This window comes from Phyllobates terribilis, unplaced genomic scaffold, assembly GCF_046119375.1.
Source record: "Phyllobates terribilis strain yellow unplaced genomic scaffold, ASM4611937v1 Scaffold_5__5_contigs__length_657084704, whole genome shotgun sequence".
NCBI lineage: Eukaryota > Metazoa > Chordata > Amphibia > Anura > Dendrobatidae > Phyllobates > Phyllobates terribilis.
Window position 1 is genome coordinate 272235469 of NW_027362765.1, and position 20259 is coordinate 272255727.

The window sequence follows — 20259 nt, forward strand, 5'->3', positions numbered from 1 at the left end:
ATTGTATTGGGTTTATTGCACTAAATGGAGCAGCATATCATTTTTATGTTTTGCAGCAACTAATAGATGTGATGTAAATTGTGATTATAACCATGCAACTTTTTGAGGTAGTTTTGTATTAATGACTGAGGTTTTAATTGTATCGCTGCCCAAAAAAAAAAATCTTGGCTCCATGAGCGTGCACATTTATCATATTTGTCATTTTGGACCTACCGTGCATCTTTGACGGCTGACAGCTCCTTCATTTCAAAGTCCTTCAGTTTCACAGCCTTGAGAAGTCTCTGGTTGGTGGCCTCAGTTTCCTGAATTGTTTCCGAGCCTTTCAGCTCTATTTCTCTCGCAACTTCCAGCTCTTTTGTCAGTAACTTCACCTTAAAATAATAAAATAAAATGTAAAACTTCAATGGAGGCCTCACAATAGCAGATCGGTGGGGATTCCGAAATCCAGTACCCACTGATTGGCAGACATTTGCTCCACCAGCCCCTGGATGTAATTCACTATTTTTGGGATTTTTTTGTAATTTTTCTTTTGTGCCTTGTGGTGTTCGTTGCCATTTTTTGCGTCAAATTCTTCAAAATTGCACAATATTCATGAATCACGCGCATTAAGTCAAAAAGGTTCTTTATTTTTGTCTTTTGCCATTTTCGCAACTCTTTAGCAGAAAAAAGTTGCAAACAAAAATGGTACAAAAATCAGAACAAAATTTCAGGCGTACATAAAATTACTCCATGGAGGGAGTGAAGCACATCTGCAACAAGTATCACGGCTTTTCAAAAGCCACAAATGATGAATCTGAAAATCACAAACCCTGCCCACAATGGCAAGCAGAAAATAACAGGCGAACACATAAAATAGACTTTAAAAAAGATGCAAAACAAAAGGGAGATTAGGTGCCAATGAAAAACAGGCAAAATGCACCAAAACTAGACAAAAAAGAGGCTCAAATGCAATGATAAATTGGGCCCACTGAACGAAGCTACAATGCAGTCTTATTCAGTGTAGTGGCCGCTGCAGGGTACTGCGGAACACCTCCTTTTTAACACCTTCACTCTGAGATTTTCCATTTTCGTTTTTACCTCCCCTTCTTCCAAGAGCCATAACTTTTTTGCTCACTACACGGTAACTTACCTGGTAATATAATTCTCCAGGCCTGTACGATTATGCAGATACCAAACAAATTGGAAATTTGAAAAAAAAAAAAAAGAAAAAACGGCTTGTGTCGCCATTTTCCTAGCCGTAACGTTTCCAATTTTTGGGATATAGGGCTGGGTGAGGGCTTATTTTTTTTTATTTGTGCCCTGAGCTGATGAGCTGACGTTTTTATTGATACCATTTTGGGGTAGACACGATGTTCTGATCGCCTCTTATTGCATCTCAATGCAATGTTGCGGCAGCCAAAAAAATGTAATTCTGGCATTTTGATTTTTTTCTCATTAAGCTGTTTACTGATCGGATTAATTTACTTTATATTTTGATAGATCGGACTTTTACGGAGGCAGCGATACCAAATATGTGTATTTTTTATTCTGTTTTTAATTGTTTGATTTTTAATTGGTCAAAAGGAGGGGTGATTTGAACTTTTGTGGGGGGTTTTTTCTTCAGATTTTTTAAAACTTTTTGTTTTTACTTTTTACTGTATTTAACCCCTTAATGATCGGAGCGTTTTCCGTTTTTGCTTTTTCGATTTTTGCTCCCCTTGTTCCCAGAGCCATAACTTTTTTATTTTTCGGTCAATATGGCCAAGTGCGGACTTACTTTTTGTGGGACGAGTTGTACTTTTGAACAACATCATTGGTTTTACCATATCTTGTACTGGAAAACGGGGAACAATTCTAACTGCGGTGAAATTGCAAAAAAAGTGCAACTGCACAGTTGTTTCTTGTTTTTTACCACATTCACTGGATGCTAAAACTGACTTGCCATTATGATTTTCCAGGTCATTATGAGTTGGTAGACACCAAACATGTATAGGTTCTTTTTTAAGTGGTGAGAAAAAAAATCCAAAGTTTTCTAAAAATAAATGGCACCATTTTCCGAGACCCATAGCGTCTCCATTTTTCGTGATCTGGGGCTGGGTGAGGGCTTATTTTTTGCGCGCCGAGCTGACATTTTTATTGATACCATTTTGGGGTACATGCGGTGTTTTTATCGCCTGTTATTGAATTTTATTGCAATGTTGCGGCGACCAAAAAAATGTAATTCTAGCGTTTAGAATCTTTTTCTCGTTACACCGTTTACCGATCGGATTAATTCTTTTTTTATATTGATAGATCAGGCAATTCTGAACCAAATATGTGTATGTGGTTTTTTTTTTTTATTATTTTCTTTTGAATGGGGCGAAAGGGGGGAGATTTAAACTTTTATATTTTTTCAATATTTTTAAAAACATTTTTTTTTACTTTTTTCATGCTTCTACAGTCTCCATGGGAGACTAGAAGCAGCAATTACCTGATCGGCTCTGCTGCATACAGGGGACGAGCAGATTGCCTGTATGTAGCAGATTTGCTCACTTGCTATGAGCGCCGACCAATGGGCAGCGCTCATAGCAATCTGGACATGACAACCACAGGGGTCTCCTGCAGATCCCGGTTTGTCATGCCAACCCATCGGTGACCCGCAATCATGTGATGGGGTCACCTATGGGCGGGGTAAGTGACGCGCTTCTGGTGCGGCGCTGTTAAATGCCGCTGTCAGAGATTAACAGCGGCATTTAACTAGTTAACAGCCGCGGTTGGATCGCACTTCCCCCCGCGGCTGTTGGGGGCACATGTCTGCTGTATAAATCAGTTGACATGTGCCCGGTTTAGTGTGGGCTCAACGCCGGAGCCTGCGCTGAACCGGGGGTTACGGCGTGGTGCGTACTATTACGTACCACGTCGTAAAGGGGTTACTAGTCCCCTTAGGGAACTGGAAGTATAGCGCCCCGAGGGTTCGGTTGCTACAGGGGTATTGCACCTCAACCAGAGGTGTGATATTCCACTCCCAGGTAAGGATGGAGTGTGGACCAGGGCTCAGTTAGCTGCACACATACATACACACACTCCTCATTTCCGGGGGACAGCTCGACGGTGCTCCCATTTATATATATGCAGGCACAACTGACCTTGTCCCTGGCTGGAGTGGGGAGAGAACCCAGTGGTGTAGGAGCAGAAGGGGATGGTTTCTGGAGCATAGGAAGGAGCTCATTGGTTGCAGGTCACCTGAGCGCAGACACAGTAAAGTAGATAAAAGGTGGGGGCCATCTTAGGAGGGAGTTGAGTTGAGGCAGAGAAGAAGTTCAGCCAGAGAGGGCTGACAGGGAGCTGAGGCTCAGTCTGAGCTCAGCTCCACGAGGCAGGCCTAGGGTGAAGGCCGGAGCCAGAAGGGAGAAGAGGAGAAGGAGAAGGAAGGAAGAAAGGTGGAGAGAAAGAGGAGTAGAAAGGCTCCAGAAACAAGAAGGCAGAAGGGACCCTAAGAACCCACGAGATATCGGGTGAAGGGTCGGGCAGAATAAGGGTACCGGATTCCCAAGTTGGTGGAGGTAAATTATCCCTCAGCCAAAGACCGGAGGTTGTGATCATCTATTGGTGCTACCCCCTGCTATACCCACTAGGAAGGCACCACATAGGGTCAGGGAAACCGGCGACAGGTTTCACCAAGAGAAGGCCCGAGGCAGCTGGACAGAAGTGTGGTCACTGGTGGGGCACGAGAGGCCAGAGGAAGGATAAAAGGGGGTCCTGTGCCATACTCCGGAATTGCCTGGGGGTTGACCGAGCTCCTCACCTGGTGGACGCAGCACGGCTCGGGCAGTCATTGCCGGCAGAAGTGACTCGGATAACAACTGTGAGTAAAAGACCCTGGACTGCATCATTGACTCTGTGTGATTTATGCTGCGCCTGCACCATCACCCCCAGCATCCTACTACACTGCCCTGAGGCTACACTCTTCCCGTGGGGAGTTGTACTACACTCTGCTGCACACACTATCAGCCTCAGTGGACTGCCTTGCAGCAGCGGGTCATCCTGACCGCAATCCACGGTTGGCGTAGTCGGACATTTAAAATACAACAAACAGACTGCCACTGGTTTGACCACCCTGAGCCACGGGACCGGGTCGCCGCCACGGAGACTACAACCCCCAGAGACCCGGCTCCGGGTAACCCACACGCGTGCACACACGACCCAGGGAGGCGCGTCAGAAGATGCAATCGCCTGTTCACTTGTGCTATATATAGCAGTGCTCCGCTCCACCCTTGGCTCTTAAAGACACATAATGGCCATCATCTGCCGGAAAAGATGCGGGCTCGCACATGTACATCATATGTCGTGAAGGGGTTAACAGAGGCTGTGCTGCAGTGCATGGCAAGGGATGCTACACATTGAATGGAGCTGTGCCTTGATCGTTGGGGGTACCCGGTGTTGGACCTCAACCAATGTGATATTGATGATCCATCACATGAATAGGTCATCAGTACGTTGCAACTTGACAAACCCTTTAAGGTTAAAGAACATAACACTCCCATCCATAAAATGATCCTATGATTTTATTGAGATATAGGGCTTAAGTGGGAACTTTTTTCCTTCTGAAGAGTGCCAATTGGCGTAAGAAACTTATATGCCATGCAATGCTCCTCTGGGAAATTAAATATGCAAATAGACTTTTCAGACAGAAAGAGAACTATTGGGGGGTGGGAGGTAGGACAGTAATCCTATAAGTAAATAATGACCCTTTAAAGAGCCTTGCCACATGGCTTACTATTAGAAACCAAACCAGACACACCATTTGATCTGTGTTTCAGGGTGGTTGCCCCTCATCAGAGCATAGTAGCAGGTCTGATATATAAGTGAGAGGCCTTTGACAAGGGGACTAAAGGAAACGTTCCTCCTTGTGGAGAGTGCCAAACTGTCATAAGGAGACTTCTAGACCATACAATGCTCCTCTGGGCAATTAAATATGCAATATCCCAGAAGAGCATTGCATGGCCTATATTAGATTTCCCAGATGAGCATTGCATGGCCTTTAAGTCTCCTTACGCCAACTTGGTACTTAGCACGAGGAGAAACATTCCATCTTAGATTCCCTGTCAGAGGCCCCTCATCCAGCCAAAGCAGACACCCTGCTTTGAAGGGATGTGGGGCAAACACCCTGAAACATGTGTCTGCAAATGGGTGTTTGGTTTGGACTCTTATTCTAGGTCATGTAGCAGGGCTCTTTAAAAAAGTCTGATATTGACTTTTAGGATGCCCCAATAGGTGGCACTAGAGGTCCTGTCCTCTTCCTCTCTGAAGAAGCTCTCTGCAAATCCTAAAATAATAATTTGACCTCTGGGAGCAGATTGAAAAAAATGGCACATTTTGAACATCATCATATTGTCAGCCATGCCTCCCTTTACCACTGCCTATTCTTCTGCTGTGGATACAATTAGTCCATCCAAACCTCTCCACATGTAAGTGTCTCCATGTGGTCAATGTACGTGTACCTTAAGTTCATGGGAGAGAACCACAGTGCTCATCTCATCAAGGCGTAGACGGAACTCATGCTCGCGTTTCTTCATTTCACAATCGAACTCCAAAGACAATTCCTGTAAAATAAAGGCAAACATAATGAAAAGATACATGTGTAAGAAGGCACACAACCACAGCAGCAACTGATTACATATGGCCGGCACGTAACCACTGCAGAGTGTGAACAGTGTTTTATTTCTTTTTTTAGACAATATTCGCAGTGGTTTTTAAAAATTAGACATTGGAGGACCCCTTCAACTATTTAAGAGTGATGTAGTTTTCTTCATTAGAATGGGGGGGGTACTTTGATATTCCATGAATGGCACTTTATATAAGGAACCCAGTTTTAGTGCCAGGGTGTCATAATTGTTCAAAAGGACTCCCTACTGAAGACAAGTTACAAGGAGAGACTGAATTCTCTATAGTTTACGCTCATTAAGTGGACGCCCTACAGGATAAGGCAAGTTTAGTTGTGACATATCTCATACTGTATATATATGCATACATGCAGTGCCAAGACGCCCTTCATTTGTCCCTCAATCATGCTCAGGGGTACAAAGACGTTACACTTTGTGGCAGTGGATCAGGATCTGTTAGAGTTAGAGAATCTGTAAAAATAATTACATCTGGCAATGAAGAAGTAGAACCGTCCTCTACTTTGGATGTATCTGTACAGATCTCACCAGTTGGAGACCAAATAGTTTAAACAGTTAAAGCTTTCAAGGTTGAGCAATCTCTTTAAAATTCTTTTAGGCTATGTGCACACTAAAAGACGCTGGCGAAGAAGCTCAAGTTTTCCCAGGCAGCAGCTTCAGGAAAATTCCAGTGGGTGTTTCCCTGAGGCAACTTCAATGTTGTTCTGGCAGTGGCGGAGCCGCCAGCATCTTTGCTCTATACTTCCAAGTGTAGAGAGCGGGTGGATTCTGAGTGGAAGTTGCCACTTAAAGCACTTAAAAGAAATTACATAAAATGGAACATGTGCACAGCAATGTAGTTTTGACCATGTACAGGCAGGAGCTGATGGATGATGCAGTCACATGACCATGTACAGGCAGGAGCTGATGGATGATGCAGTCACATGACCATGTACAGGCAGGAGCTGATGGATGATGCAGTCACATGACCATGTACAGGCAGGAGCTGATGGATGATGCAGTCACATGACCATGTACAGGCAGGATCTGATGGATGATGCAGTCACATGACGATTGTACAGTATAATATCCAAGTGTAGATCTATGCCTCATTGTCAAAGTAGAATGCTTTCAACCATTTAAAAATTTACTCATACATTTCAAGGAGGAACAAAAAAGGAATGGATCAAGGCGCAATTCTAAGAAAAGATGATTCAGAATTCTTAGTTTTTGGATAACACAAGTATTTCTTATACTTTCCAGGGGAGCGGACAGTACCTGACCTTTCCATAGCCCTATGATGATCAGCTATCTAACTTTTTGACAAAGGTCACATCAGGTCAGCTACGAACACACAGGTCAAGGCAAAGGTCTACAGAGCCGCAGCCCTGCTCCCAACTCCCCCTATTACATGTAACCTTTCTGAAGGTTGCAGAGTTCATTGCTCTTGGACCTGCCTCCTCAGTCTGCATTCTTGTACATTTGCACTCACTGCTCAGGCTGTCAGTAATGGTATCTTTAGTCAGGGTGCCAGACTGAGAACAGCAGCTGCCTGGATCAGCCTGACACGTCATGATTGATCGGACCGCCGCAGAGCTATAAAAGCGCTGGGTGATGGGTGAGATCGATAGACTGCAGGGTGCGAATACACAAGAGATATGGCAAATGTAATGCAGAACCCCTAATACTCAAACCTAGAAAAAAAAAATCACAGAATCTTTTGCCATGAATAATTGTTATCCTAAGAGGCAGCATACATTGTAATGGGAAAATACAAACTGTGGCTTTGCTTCTGTATGCAGCTGCAGCCATGACACCATGACATTTCTACATAACAGAATCATCATACAGCCTGCGCTACTGACAGTCGATCTATAGGACTGTGACAGATCCTAAACGTTTATAAAGCCGTCCTTTAGGGCTTCTGTCTTCTGACAGTGAGAACAGCATCCCATGCTACAACTGCCATCAAAAGTGACGGAAAACCAGACAAGGGGGCTCTGAGTGCACATGTGAACTAAGCCTACACCTTGGATAAATCTTTATGTTAAAGGGTTATTCTCATCTGCATAATTGGGCACTGTTGGATTGTGAATACAAGCAATTTTGCAATTAACTGCTTGTTAAAATTTTCAGCCATTTTTCAGATATTAACACTTTCCTTTTGTATGCGGCTCAATGCTTTGTAGAACAACTATCACTGCTAGACAGAAGAACATGTGCAGCGCTTACAAGCCTTATTCTATTGAGCCTGTAAGCACTGTTTTGAAGCTGGCCAGGATCACTAAATCAAGTGCAGTCACATGACCATGTACAGGAAGAACCTGATGGATGATGCAGTCACATGACCATGTACAAGAAGGAGCTGATGGATGATGCAGTCACATGACCATGTACAGGCAGGAGCTGATGGATGATGCAGTCACATGACCATGTACAGGCAGGAGCTGATGGATGATGCAGTCACATGACCATGTACAGGCAGGAGCTGATGGATGATGCAGTCACATGACCATGATCAGGCAGGAGCTGATGGATGATGCAGTCACATGACCATGTACAGGCAGGAGCTGATGGACGATGCAGTCACATGATCTGTAGCTGTTTATATATACAAAGAAGATCACAGCATCACCAGAACATCTTGCTGCAGATTGCCAATTATTAATGGGATTACATCCATTTTACAGCAGAAATGCCACTATCATGTACAGAGATTACAACACGCATCTCTTACCTGTTTCTGTAGACTCAGGTCTCCTTGCACCTCCTCAATTTTCCTTTCCAGCTGGCGCTTCACATTTTCATACTCCTCCCTGAGATGATCAATGTCACCATTTTTACAGCTGTAAAATACAAAGATAACACAGTGAAAATTCACAGATTATTAAGTGTTTGACAACAAAAAAATATATTTTTAATGAAAACGAAAATAGCGTGCAAAACCCAAGGCTGGACACATCTGGATTTTAAAGCTGTGTTCATACAATGCTTTCTCTTCTTGCTTCAATTTTACGAAAATACAAAAAGTGTTTACTGTGTTTTTGAAAACACATCATGTTAACATGGATTAAAACTGACCTAACCAGCTATTTTGCATACCACTTCTGCACCCTGTGTGCCAGGCTGGGCAAAGGGTGTGCTGCAATTCAATAGGTCTGGATTGGAGATGAATTGGCAGAACTCACTACACTCAGCAAGGAATCTCCTTGGAGCAATCATAGATCATCCAGGACACCTTCAGCGCTGTCAAGATGAAATGTGTAGAAAGGTCTGGTGAAGCGATTAAGTTATAGACCTCTCTGCCTTCCATGTATTGTCCATTCATACTTCGTTACAAGTATGTCCCTTCCTTATATAGTGCAACCATATTCCGCAGAAGACACTATCACATTTTTAGGAAGGTTTATTAGGATATCGCTTATCTTTTCATCCCTTTCTTTTCTCCTTCTGGTCTTAGAAATGTGACCTAAGAATATTTCGTCAAAATGACAGATGATCTCTCATTCATGTGCAGTACTGACAAAGATACAGTATATTGATGACCTATTAGTGATCTGGCAGGGTGATGAGATGGAATTGACCATCTCATTATGAAATCACTCAATGATAACCCCTTCCAAATCATACACTCATACGACAAACACAGATATTTTGGATGTATAATTAATAGTGGATTTGGATGGCCATAAACAGAGAGATGTGCATAGAAAAAGCACATTGCAAATACCCGATTACCCGCTTCATCCATGCGCAGTCATTCCACTATAAGGACGCCCCAGTGGGTCAGTTCGTCATGATGATACGAATCTGCTCAAGGGATCGATCATTCGAGCAACAAAAACTACAGTTGCTATTAAAGAAAAAAGATCATCTTCCTCAGCAGGCTACACCCACCTACTGGAACCAAGCTACTCAGTGAGGAAGCAGTAGGAGAAGCAAAAGGAACAAAAGAAAAACACAATGGAGAATAACCACAAATACGCACGCAACACGGCTGCTGAGCCCCCAATGATGGCTACGCAAACATGTCCCTCGAGCACCTGCGATAGTCGGTGCATACCCAAGCACCCTAGGCAAACTCAAGTAACGAGCACTTGCGCTCATCACTAATTAGGAATGAATACAGAAGGGCCCTAACATTGAAACAAGAAATCTACTACTACAACTGTCTAAGAAATGAGAGAAAGTGATAGTCAGATCCACTTAGTCTCTACTTACACTGGCAGGGGGAGAATGTGAGGGAGGCTCTGTACAAACATTGGTCTATTCTAAAGCCAGATCACAGTCTAGGGTTAAGTCTGGCAGAGGCCCCGCTGAAGACTAAAGGCCCTGTCACACTTAGCGACGCTGCAATGATCCCGACAACGATACGACCTGTCAGGGATCGTTGCTGCGTCGCTATGTGATCGCTGGTGAGCTGTCAAACAGGCAGGCTCACCAACGATCAGGGGAGCAGTGACATCGTGGAAAGAATCTTTCCACGATGTCCTGCTCCTGGTTACGAGCCTGCTGAAGCAGGAGCAGGCTGGTAACTATGGTAAACATCGGGTTACTAGGGGCACACGCGCTCCTAGTAACCCGTTGTTTATCATGGTTACCACTCTGCTACGGTGAGTGGGAGGTTACCGCTCACTTTAGCAGGCTCGTAACCATGATAAACAGTAACCCGATGTTTACCATAGTTACCAGCCTGATCGCTGCTCCCGCTGGTCACACACAGCAATGTGTGCTGACCAGCGGGAGGGCAATGACCAAAAAATGGTCCAGGACACTTTGCAGCGATCAGCGACCTCACAGCAGGGGCCTGATCGCTGCAAAGTGTCACACATAGCGACATCGCTGGTGAGGTCGCTGTTGCGTCACCAAAACCGTGACACAGCAGCGATCTCGCTAGCGATCTCGCTATGTGAGACGGGGGCTTAAGAGGATGGGTAAAAATCTAAAGGATCCTTGGTGCAAAGTCACTATGCAACGAAATAATCTAACCCCTTTGGAAGGAAATTAACCAAAGTAGTGATGTTACACCTTCTGTGACTATTTGCCAATACAATTTGTGCCACTGGTTTCAGATCAGCAATGGCAATTTAGGGATTGCATCTTGTGCACTTCTAACACCACATCATTTTAACATCCCGAGAATTAGGGGTAACTAATAGGGAACGTGCAAGATACTAATGCAACAAGAGAAACTGTTGATCCGTACATATTAAAAATTATACCCATACATTTTAAGGCTTTTCAAGCTGTGACTTCCAAATGTTCAAGGTGGTATTAGGTGGGCGATGTGAAGCAACACCTTGCTCAAACCGAGTATAGAGGTGTGTACAATGGTACCTAAAAGGTTAAACGGGACCTTGAACTTCACATCATTTCTGTCTCAAAAATCTGTAAAAACTGTTTTATTTGCTTATGTTTCACACTTCCATTGCAGAATTTATGTTATATTTCAACAGCCTGGCGTAAAAATAGGGGATTGAGGTCTTCCATTCTTTTTCCCTTCTTATGATATGGAAACCACTGCATTAAATCCAGAAAAAAGAAGACATGGGTGAATGGATGTAAAAGAAAAAAAACTCTGTGGATTGCACTAATCAACAATAGACCCCCGTGCCTGTCATGGCGGTACTGCGGTGAATGCCAGCTTCTAGCTGGTGTTTATACGAGACCATGATTTTTTTGCAATATACAGCAATACGGTAGTACATAGCACAAGTGATCAGACGACTTGAGGTTCAAGTCCCATAACAGGACTAAGAAATACAGTGAAAAATATTAAAAAAAAAAAAAGGTTTTTAAAAATATCAAAAAATATAAAAGTTCAAATCACCCCCTTTTTGCCCCATACATTTTTTTTACATACAAGCGTTGCATAGCTATGTTCGTAAATGTCCAATCTATAAAGATATAAAATTAGATAACTCAATCGGTAATGAGAAAAAAATCTAAAATAAAATCTAAACGCCAGAATTACTGTTTTTCGGTGGCCATAACACTGTATAAATTGAAAGGCGATCAAAACAACATAACTACCCCAAAGTGGTATCAATAAAAACTTCCGCTCAGGGCGCAAAAATATAAGACGTCTCGCAAGCCATGATCAAAAATTTAAAACGTTACAGGTTTTGGAAACTTGTGATTTTTTTTTCACCATCACTTAAATGAAAACAAAATATGCATGTTTGGTACTTCCATAATCGTACTGACCTGGTGAATTACATACCAGTTCATTTTTACTGTTTAGTGAATATGGAAAATAAAAAAATCAATTGTGGAATTACACTTTTTTTGTAAAGTTGATGCAATTAGATATTTATTACAGCTTTCCAGTACATCAGATTGTAAAATGAATGGTGTAGACTGAAAAAAAAAAGTTATGGCTCTTAGAAGGAGGGGAGGAAAAAATCAAAACCTCAAAAATGGGCAATAGCCATGTTTAGAATAGGTTAACAAAGAAAACCTCTTCCCATTTCATGCTGTCAGCAATGGCACCACATGGAAGAGAAATGTCACAAGGCCTGAGAAAGAAAATTTCTTTACACATGAAAGGTGTAAGCTAAAAGAAGATCAGCAAAGCTTTACTTGTCAGTCAGAATAATGGAGCAAAAGTGATTCAGAAATTTAACAGAGAAGGAACTGCAACCATCACACAAAGATGTCCAGGCCAACCACAGAAGTTATCACCTAAACAGGGGCTTCTTCTGATGAGAAGGTTGAAGAAAATCAACATGCAAGTTCACTGCCGTTAGATGAAGAAGTACAAAGCCAAATAAGGGTGTGTATTTCCTGTGACTCAATACACTGCAGAGGAATGGCATACATAGGTGTAATCCACGAAGGAAGCTGTTCCTTAAGTCCATGCATATCAAACCCCCCCCCCCCCATCACCACCCTACAATTCGCGATGGCCAATGCTAAAAAATATAAAGACAACTGGTACTCTGTACTCTGGAGTGATATGAACAAGATAAATGTTTTTGAAATTGATGCCTTCAAAACTGTATGGTGTCACAAAGATGAGGAATACAAAGAAAAATACATGCTGCCTACAGTGAAACATGTTGGTGGCAGTGTCCTTACGTGGGGCTGCATTAGTGCTGCTGCTGGTGTGGGGAGCTATATTTCATTGATGGTATGTGTCATGTACTCACAAATGTATTTCTCTATATTAAAAGAGAAGATTCTACCATCACTCCGTGCTCTTGGTAGATGTGCACTTTTCCCACATGACAATGATCCAAAACACAAATCTGTGTGAAAGTGATTCAGCAGCCAAGTGTCTTCTGATCTGAACCCAAACAAACACCTATGGGGAATTCTGAAGAGACAAGTTAAGCATCATTCTTCATCCAGCTTCTGGGCTCTAAAAGAGGTAATTCTGGATGAATGGAAAAAGACAGATGTTGCAATATGTCGCCAACTTGTTTGTTCCATGCCTAGACTTGGTGCTGTCCTTAAAAATCATGGGCATTATACAAAATACTAGATGTAGTATTTTGTGATCTGGGGTGTGTTCATTTTTGCATGAACTAATCTGAGTAAAACTTAACATTTTGTAATGAAAATTATATTAATCTTACTTTCATGTTATGGGTTAAAAAATGTTGTATGAAACTCATTATTCTTGTATTTGAGTGAGATATTGATTAACATCTTACTTTTCAAAGGGGTGTACTTTTTTATGCTGAGCACTGTATAATTGAATTTTAATGTATGTAATAGGACACTAGGGGCATTGTACACGCCAGTCTTAATAAACGGTGGTTGAGGAATAGATGCGACTAAAGTGGCATACATTTTTACAAAACTGGCCAAGGCTGGCATGAAAACGCCAAACAGCACAATACTTCTGAGCAGCTTCTAGGAAAAACCGAGGTGTAAGTGTTCGATCTCCCAGTAGCTCCACCACAGGGAAATTCTGAAATACACACTGTCTATTGATTCTCTGTGTTACATAAGTAACCAATGTCTACCTCATTCAGGAGATGAGGGCTCTAAACCAAAGACACCACAACTAATAACTCCCTAATATGGTATATGAAAATATTAAAGGTGACCTATCAAAAATACAATATAGTGCCTTCCATCAATGTATCTATAAGGGATAGTCCCAGAAATTGCAAGTCATCCCGTATCCATAGGATAGGTATAAGCTTATTGATCACTGGATGTCCAACCACTGGGACCCCCAGCAATCTCAAGAATGTGGCTCCAGAACCATGAAAGCAGGCCCTGCACAGCCCCATCTTAAATAAAGCGGAGGTTCACAAGCTTGACCTCTACTCCATCCACTCCTTTCTGACTGTCCAGAATAACTAAGCACTGGCATTTGGTTTTCTCTAGTAGTACCATATACAACGAATAGAACGAAAGTCAAGTATGTGCACCTCCGCTCCATTCAAGATGGGGCTCTGCAGAAGGCTTTCCACGACATCTCCAGACTCTATCACGTCTATCACATGCGCTCAGTGTGAACCTGCTTTCATCTGTGAAGAGCACAGGGCTCTGGCAGTGCTCCTCCTGTTCCTCCTTGCACAAAGGTGGAGGTAGAGGTCCTGCTGCTGGGTTGTTGCCCTCCTTCGGCCCCCTCCACGTCTCCTGGTGTACTGGCCTGTCTCCCGGTAGCGCCTCCAGCCTCTGGACACTACGCTGACAGACACAGCAAACCTTCCTGCCACAGCTCGCATGGATGTGCCATCCTGGATGAGCTGCACTACCTGAGCAACTTCTGTGGGTTGTAGAGTCCGTCTCATGTTACCGCGAGTGTGAAAGCACAACCAACATTCAAAAGTGACCAAAACATCAGCCAGAAAGCATTGGTACTGAGATGTGGTCTGTGGTCCCCACCTGCAGAACCACTCCTTTATTGAGGGTGTCTTGATAATTGCCAATAATTGCCATCTATTGTCTATTCCATTTGCACAACAGCATGTGAAATTGATTGTCAATCAGTGTTGCTTCCTAAGTGGACAGTTTGATTTCACAGAAGTTTGATTTACTTGGAGTTATATTCTGTTGTTTAAGTGTTCCCTTTATTTTTTGAGCAGTGTACATTTCTGAGAATAACCCATTACTGTGGGATGTCAAACTTAAACACACAGAGGGCCAACATAAAAAAAATTGGACAAAGTATACAGTATAATGGGCTCTACATAGTCCTCCATACAGTATAAAGTCTCCACACAGTTCTCCATACAGAATAATGGTCCCACATAGTCCTCCATACAGAATAATGGGCCCCACATAGTCCTCCACACAGAATAATGGTCTCACATAGTGCTCCATACAGTATAAAGGCCCCACATAGTCTTCCATGCAGAATAATGGCCCCACATAGTCTTCCATGCAGAATAATGGCCCCACATAGTCTTCCATGCAGAATAATGGCCCCACATAGTCTTCCATGCAGAATAATGGCCCCACATAGTCTTCCATGCAGAATAATGGCCCCACATAGTCTTCCATGCAGAATAATGGCCCCACATAGTCTTCCATGCAGAATAATGGCCCCACATAGTCTTCCATGCAGAATAATGGCCCCACATAGTCTTCCATGCAGAATAATGGCCCCACATAGTCTTCCATGCAGAATAATGGCCCCACATAGTCTTCCATGCAGAATAATGGCCCCACATAGTCTTCCATGCAGAATAATGGCCCCACATAGTCTTCCATGCAAAATAATGGCCCCACATAGTCTTCCATACAGAATAATGGCCCCACATAGTCTTCCATACAGAATAATGGCCCCACATAGTGCTCCATACAGTATAATGGGCCCCACATAGTGCTCCATACAGTATAATGGGCCCCACATAGTGCTCCATACAGTATAATGGGCCTCACACAGTCCTACATACAGTATAATGGCCCCACATAGTCCTCCATACAGTATAAAGGCCCCACATAGTCCTCCATACAGTATAAAGGCCCCACATAGTCCTCCATACAGTATAAAGGCCCCACATAGGGGTGGCGGTTCTGGTGTTGCGGGCCAAAAATAACTACCCCGTGGGCCAGATTTGGCCCACGGGCAGGAGTTTGACCCATATGCTCTACTGAGATATGATTGCTTGCATCCATAGACCACTGTGAGATTCTGATGTGAACATGTCTCCTTCTAGGACACTGCTATTATGACTTGGATGGCGGTAGTTTTGTGGGAATATGTGAAATTGAATTATCTAAAGATATGGATTCATACTTGGGCAATGTAAGCACTAAATGAGCAGCAATTCATGCACTATTTTTATGGGCAAAGTATGGCACTCTTGCTACTGTATATCAATTTTCAGTCACTAAATGCCAACATGTGGGCACTATCGGCTAGAATTCTGCCATTAAACACTTTGAAATGTCTCAAAATGTTGGGAAACTTTTGGCCTATTATCACCAGTCCTGGCAGATCTTCACCAAAGTGGGCAGAAATGGGTTAGGACAGTGTGTGACTAAGCCCGTCCAGAAGAGGTAATCAAATTTTATGCCACTTTAGTAGCATAAGTTACACCAGATATGTACTCCAGTCCCTGACTGGTGTACCATTTCTGGCAGTGGCGCCTCTTAATGAATTAGGTGCATCTTACTCTGGCAGTTCCTTAATTAAAGGGGTTATCCAGGACTATTTTATTTTTTCTCATGGGGCTAAGAACTAACAAGCAGGTAGTAGCTAATTACCTGCTTGTTCTGCCCAGAGCCAGCTCAGAGTGATCGCCGACAGCTCCTGACAGCGTTTCTGCTGCTTCACATCAGCAGAGCAGCTCTTCCTCTCCCGGGCTGCTCTGTGGACGGGACATCACTGCCGACGTCATGCTGATTGAGAGCTGGCTGCCTGCAGTTATGCGGAGGGAAACCGGCTGTCAATCAATATGACATAGGCAGAGACGTCCTGTCAACAGAGCAGAGTGGAAGAGAAGCAGCTGCTGAGTCGACATGACATTACTGGTAGACACAGAATAGGTGGCAGGAGGGGTCCATGACCACTCTGAGCCGACAGACATCGGCGCCGAGCACGATAGACAGGTGATTAGACACTACTCGCTTGTAAGAAAAAGATTCCAGATAACCCCTTTAAGACTGGTGTTCAATAAATCAGGGCCAATATAAGTGAGGTATGGTGCTTGCCAACTCTATGTTACGCTCTACAGCAGTGCATACTGTTTGGCTTCAAGTGGGCGCCCTATGTAACTCTGGTAAAAGTATGGTGTTGTGGTGCATCTACCATGTACTATGGTTAGGGGCAATGATGCGAGTAAGCTGGCACTGTGTGGCAAGTAGTAATAGGATGCTGTATGGCACTCTTTGGGTAATATATCTAGTACTTATCTCTGCACTATATATCCAGGGACTGGTGCTACATTCATATAGATATATGCAAACATGGATTTTATTAAGATGTGAATTAAGGTTGAAAAATGTGCTGCAGTAACAGCAACAAACAATGTCCTGCCCCTTTCCCATCTCAGAAATGCAATAGGCACATAAATGTCATCTGCTTCACACCATGGCCTGTATAGGAGACAATGACATGGCACTACTGCTGCCAAGCTGCTGTCACCTCCTGTGCAGTCACCTCCTGTGCGGTCACCTCCTGTGCGGTCAGCACTGTACCAGGTCGGCTTACAGCTGAGCCCTTCACACACTGTACAGTCAATGCGGCTTATTTGGGGGCAGTAATACCACCTGTCCATTACCTGTTTATTCGCTCCAGATCTAGCTGGTGCTCCTTCACCTTGCGCTGGTAATGGCCTTGTAAGTCACCGTACTTCTTCTTCTCTCTTCGGATCTCTTGTTGAAGTTTCTCGATCTGTATCTTTAAGTCGCTGATGTCGGACTGCTTTGCGTTCTCCAGGACCTTCAGACGGTTGAACATGACTTCATACTGTTCTAGCTCACGGTCCCTCTCGCTCAGCACCTTAAGGTTATGCGTGAAATCCTTCTTCAGTCTGGTAAATTTATCCTTCTGCTCCTGGAGATTTTTCACGGCATCTTTCAGGTTTTGCTGGAGAACGAGGATGTGTCGTTGCTGGAGTTCTTTCCATTCTAGCTCTTTCTTAGCAAGTAGCTCACTTAAATCGGCTTCTTCTGGTAACATTATGCCATGGGCAGGTGCTGCTGAAAAACAGTAACAAACTGTGAATGAAGAAAGCTAAAATGATAGGATTCAATGGTTATACTATGGCCTGTACCTTTAAAGGGCCTGGATTTTCCAACAGCCTTCCATGTTATTATTATAATGCACTCAGATCTAACTAGTGATTAAAACATAGGAGTCCAATCATCCAGCATGCTATGGTGCCAGAATATTGGAAGTTCTAGATAATTTCTACGACGGAAACTCCTTGTGTCCATTTCCCCCATCCTATTAATTCACACAGTACATAGAAGGCAGTGGCGGCATGCTGACCCGGCAATGTTACGTATGTCGGCAGTTTCATCGATGTCCTGAAGAACGACAGTAATATTGGGACCCTCCAGACTCCATCAAGGATTTACAATTCCAGTTTATATAGTAAGATTGAGAACCACTGGGGATCTGATTATAAGAATTAAAGGGGTTATCACCTATTTACAGGAAAGGTGATATCTTGTTGATCGGAGGGGGCCATACCGCTGAGAAAACGGGAACTTTTATCACTATTAGGATGGGTTTACATGAGCGTATATCATAGTCCATATATGGACCACAATGCCCGGTCTGGCGGCGGGTACTTACAAGCTCATATGTGTCTATGAGACTGAAAATTCGAGTCAGGAGAACCACGGTCAGTCATGGCATTGTGGTCCGCACATGGAACGTGAATATGCCTTAGAATAGGGCGGCAGTTCCCATGCCCGAACGCTGGTCCATTCATTCCTATGGGGAAGCCAAAGCTCTGCTTTTTTCTGACATCGGGCAGCCGCATAGGGAATGAATAAAGCGGCGGTCATACAACCTGCCGTGCTTGCTGTAAGGGGCAGACAGACGGCCGTATTTCTCGTGCGAGGATGGCATCGCAGTGCACGGACTGGCGGGCACCTCTCCTGACCATGATGTATTTCTATGCAGCTGTCACGCTCAGGATAGGAGAGCCGACGGTAAGTCCAAGGATTGCAATGCGATCCTCGCATGAGAAATATGACCGTCTGTCTGCCCCCTAACAGGAATAATAGTGCCCAGCTCTGTCCAAGCAGTTGGACACTTAGTCATCAGTCAGGTGCGGTTTGGGGATACCTTGTTTCCCCTGGACAACCCCTTTAACAGGCTATAATAGACACCCCGTATCCTAAGTCAATTTATTAAAGGGGTTATCCCATATACAACAGTTATCACCTATTCCGGTACTGGGACACTCACTCATCCCCAGCACAGGGGTCCTGAATGGAGGGGCAGCACATGGGCGACCAACACTCCATTCACTGAATACGGGAGCAGTGATCACACATGTTCTCTACCGCTCCCATAAAAATGAATGGAGTACATGTCATGTATGTTCACCACGGCTCCATCCACACAGGAGCATAGGACCCCTATTCTAGTGATCAGTGGGACCACCCAGTAGAAAGGTGAGAAATGTCGACCATGGAGAATTCACAAAGGACAGGTGTCTGCGGCCGTCCAATGAGTCTTAATGGGTGCGTGTACTTTCCTCCAGAATTTTCTGGATCACTTCCCCTCAGCAGGCGGACAATATAGCGGGGGCGACAGCGACTATGGCTCCAGCACAGGTAGATCAGAGTGTAACACAAGTGAATGGGATGCCAGGCATAGGGACATGGAAGGTATAAGAGGGAGTGTAGGCGCCCCTTCCCCACATCCCTGACCACGCCCTCACAACATGACTTCTTTGCCCCAGAAGCAGTGACCACCCAGAGTGCCCCCCAGCAGTATGGCGGCCATAGGCAGGGGTACAGAGCTAGCAGCGGCGGCCATGTGTCCTCTACTCACATTCCGGGTTCCAAACTTTCCAGTGGGTCCCAGTCGCGCAGATCTCTTCCTGTACTGCAACCAGGGCCTCGTTTCTATGGTAACCGTTAGACTTCAAATTCCGGTCTCGCGCCTCTCAGGAGCTTCATCTCCATGGCAGCAAGCGCTCGCCAGGAAGGTGCACCGGAAACACTTTCCCCCGGTGGTCAGGCTGCAATAGTTCCCGAGCTCTTCTTGCAGTGTCTGATAGAGACGGAACGAGGAGACCAGGCTAATAATGGACGATGTTTTCTGCTGGAGCTCGGTGCACACTGCGGCCTCCTCATAGACAGGGCTGGGGAGTTACAGCTAACATATGAAGGGCTCATAGAGTGTACTATATGCTCAGTAGAGCTGGAGTCAGAGGTTCAGCTTACCGACTTCACAGCCCTGGCTATAGGAATAAAAGTTATTATTATTATAAGGTCTCCTTTCAGCAGAGACAGTTTAACCCTCTCGTACCGGCGTGTACACCCTGAAAACACCCTGTAAGCTAATACCACAGAACAGACCCCTTATAATATAGCACCCAACCCGCCTAAGTGAATACTGCCCCAGACAGACAACACAAGACCCTCTGATGAAAAAGTGATCCCAATACCCCTAAAAAATACTGACCCAACACTAGACCCCTTTCCCAAAATGTTCATTTGTCCATAGGTTATGAACGCTGGAGGTCCGACTACTGTGACCTTCCAT

The 20259-nt window shown here is 44.1% G+C and overlaps 1 protein-coding gene across 5 annotated transcripts in view; it reads right to left on the reverse strand.

Annotated features, from left to right (window-relative positions):
* CCDC57 (coiled-coil domain containing 57) overlaps positions 1-19807 on the reverse strand; it is a 168118-nt gene extending 148311 nt beyond the window's left edge. For 2 of the 5 annotated variants that reach the window (XM_073684158.1, XM_073684161.1), the window contains exons 1-5: positions 19543-19800; positions 17309-17729; positions 8356-8464; positions 5460-5561; positions 214-371 (exon numbers count right to left, since the gene is read on the reverse strand). In XM_073684158.1, coding sequence (XP_073540259.1) covers positions 214-371; positions 5460-5561; positions 8356-8464; positions 17309-17709 — 770 coding nt within the window. In that variant the 5' untranslated portion in view covers positions 17710-17729; positions 19543-19800. Of the gene's footprint in view, positions 1-213; positions 372-5459; positions 5562-8355; positions 8465-17308; positions 17730-19542 lie in introns of all 5 variants that reach the window. The other 3 variants (XM_073684160.1, XM_073684157.1, XM_073684156.1) reach the window with 3 other exon arrangements.
* Between the last annotated feature and the right edge of the window lie 452 nt (positions 19808-20259).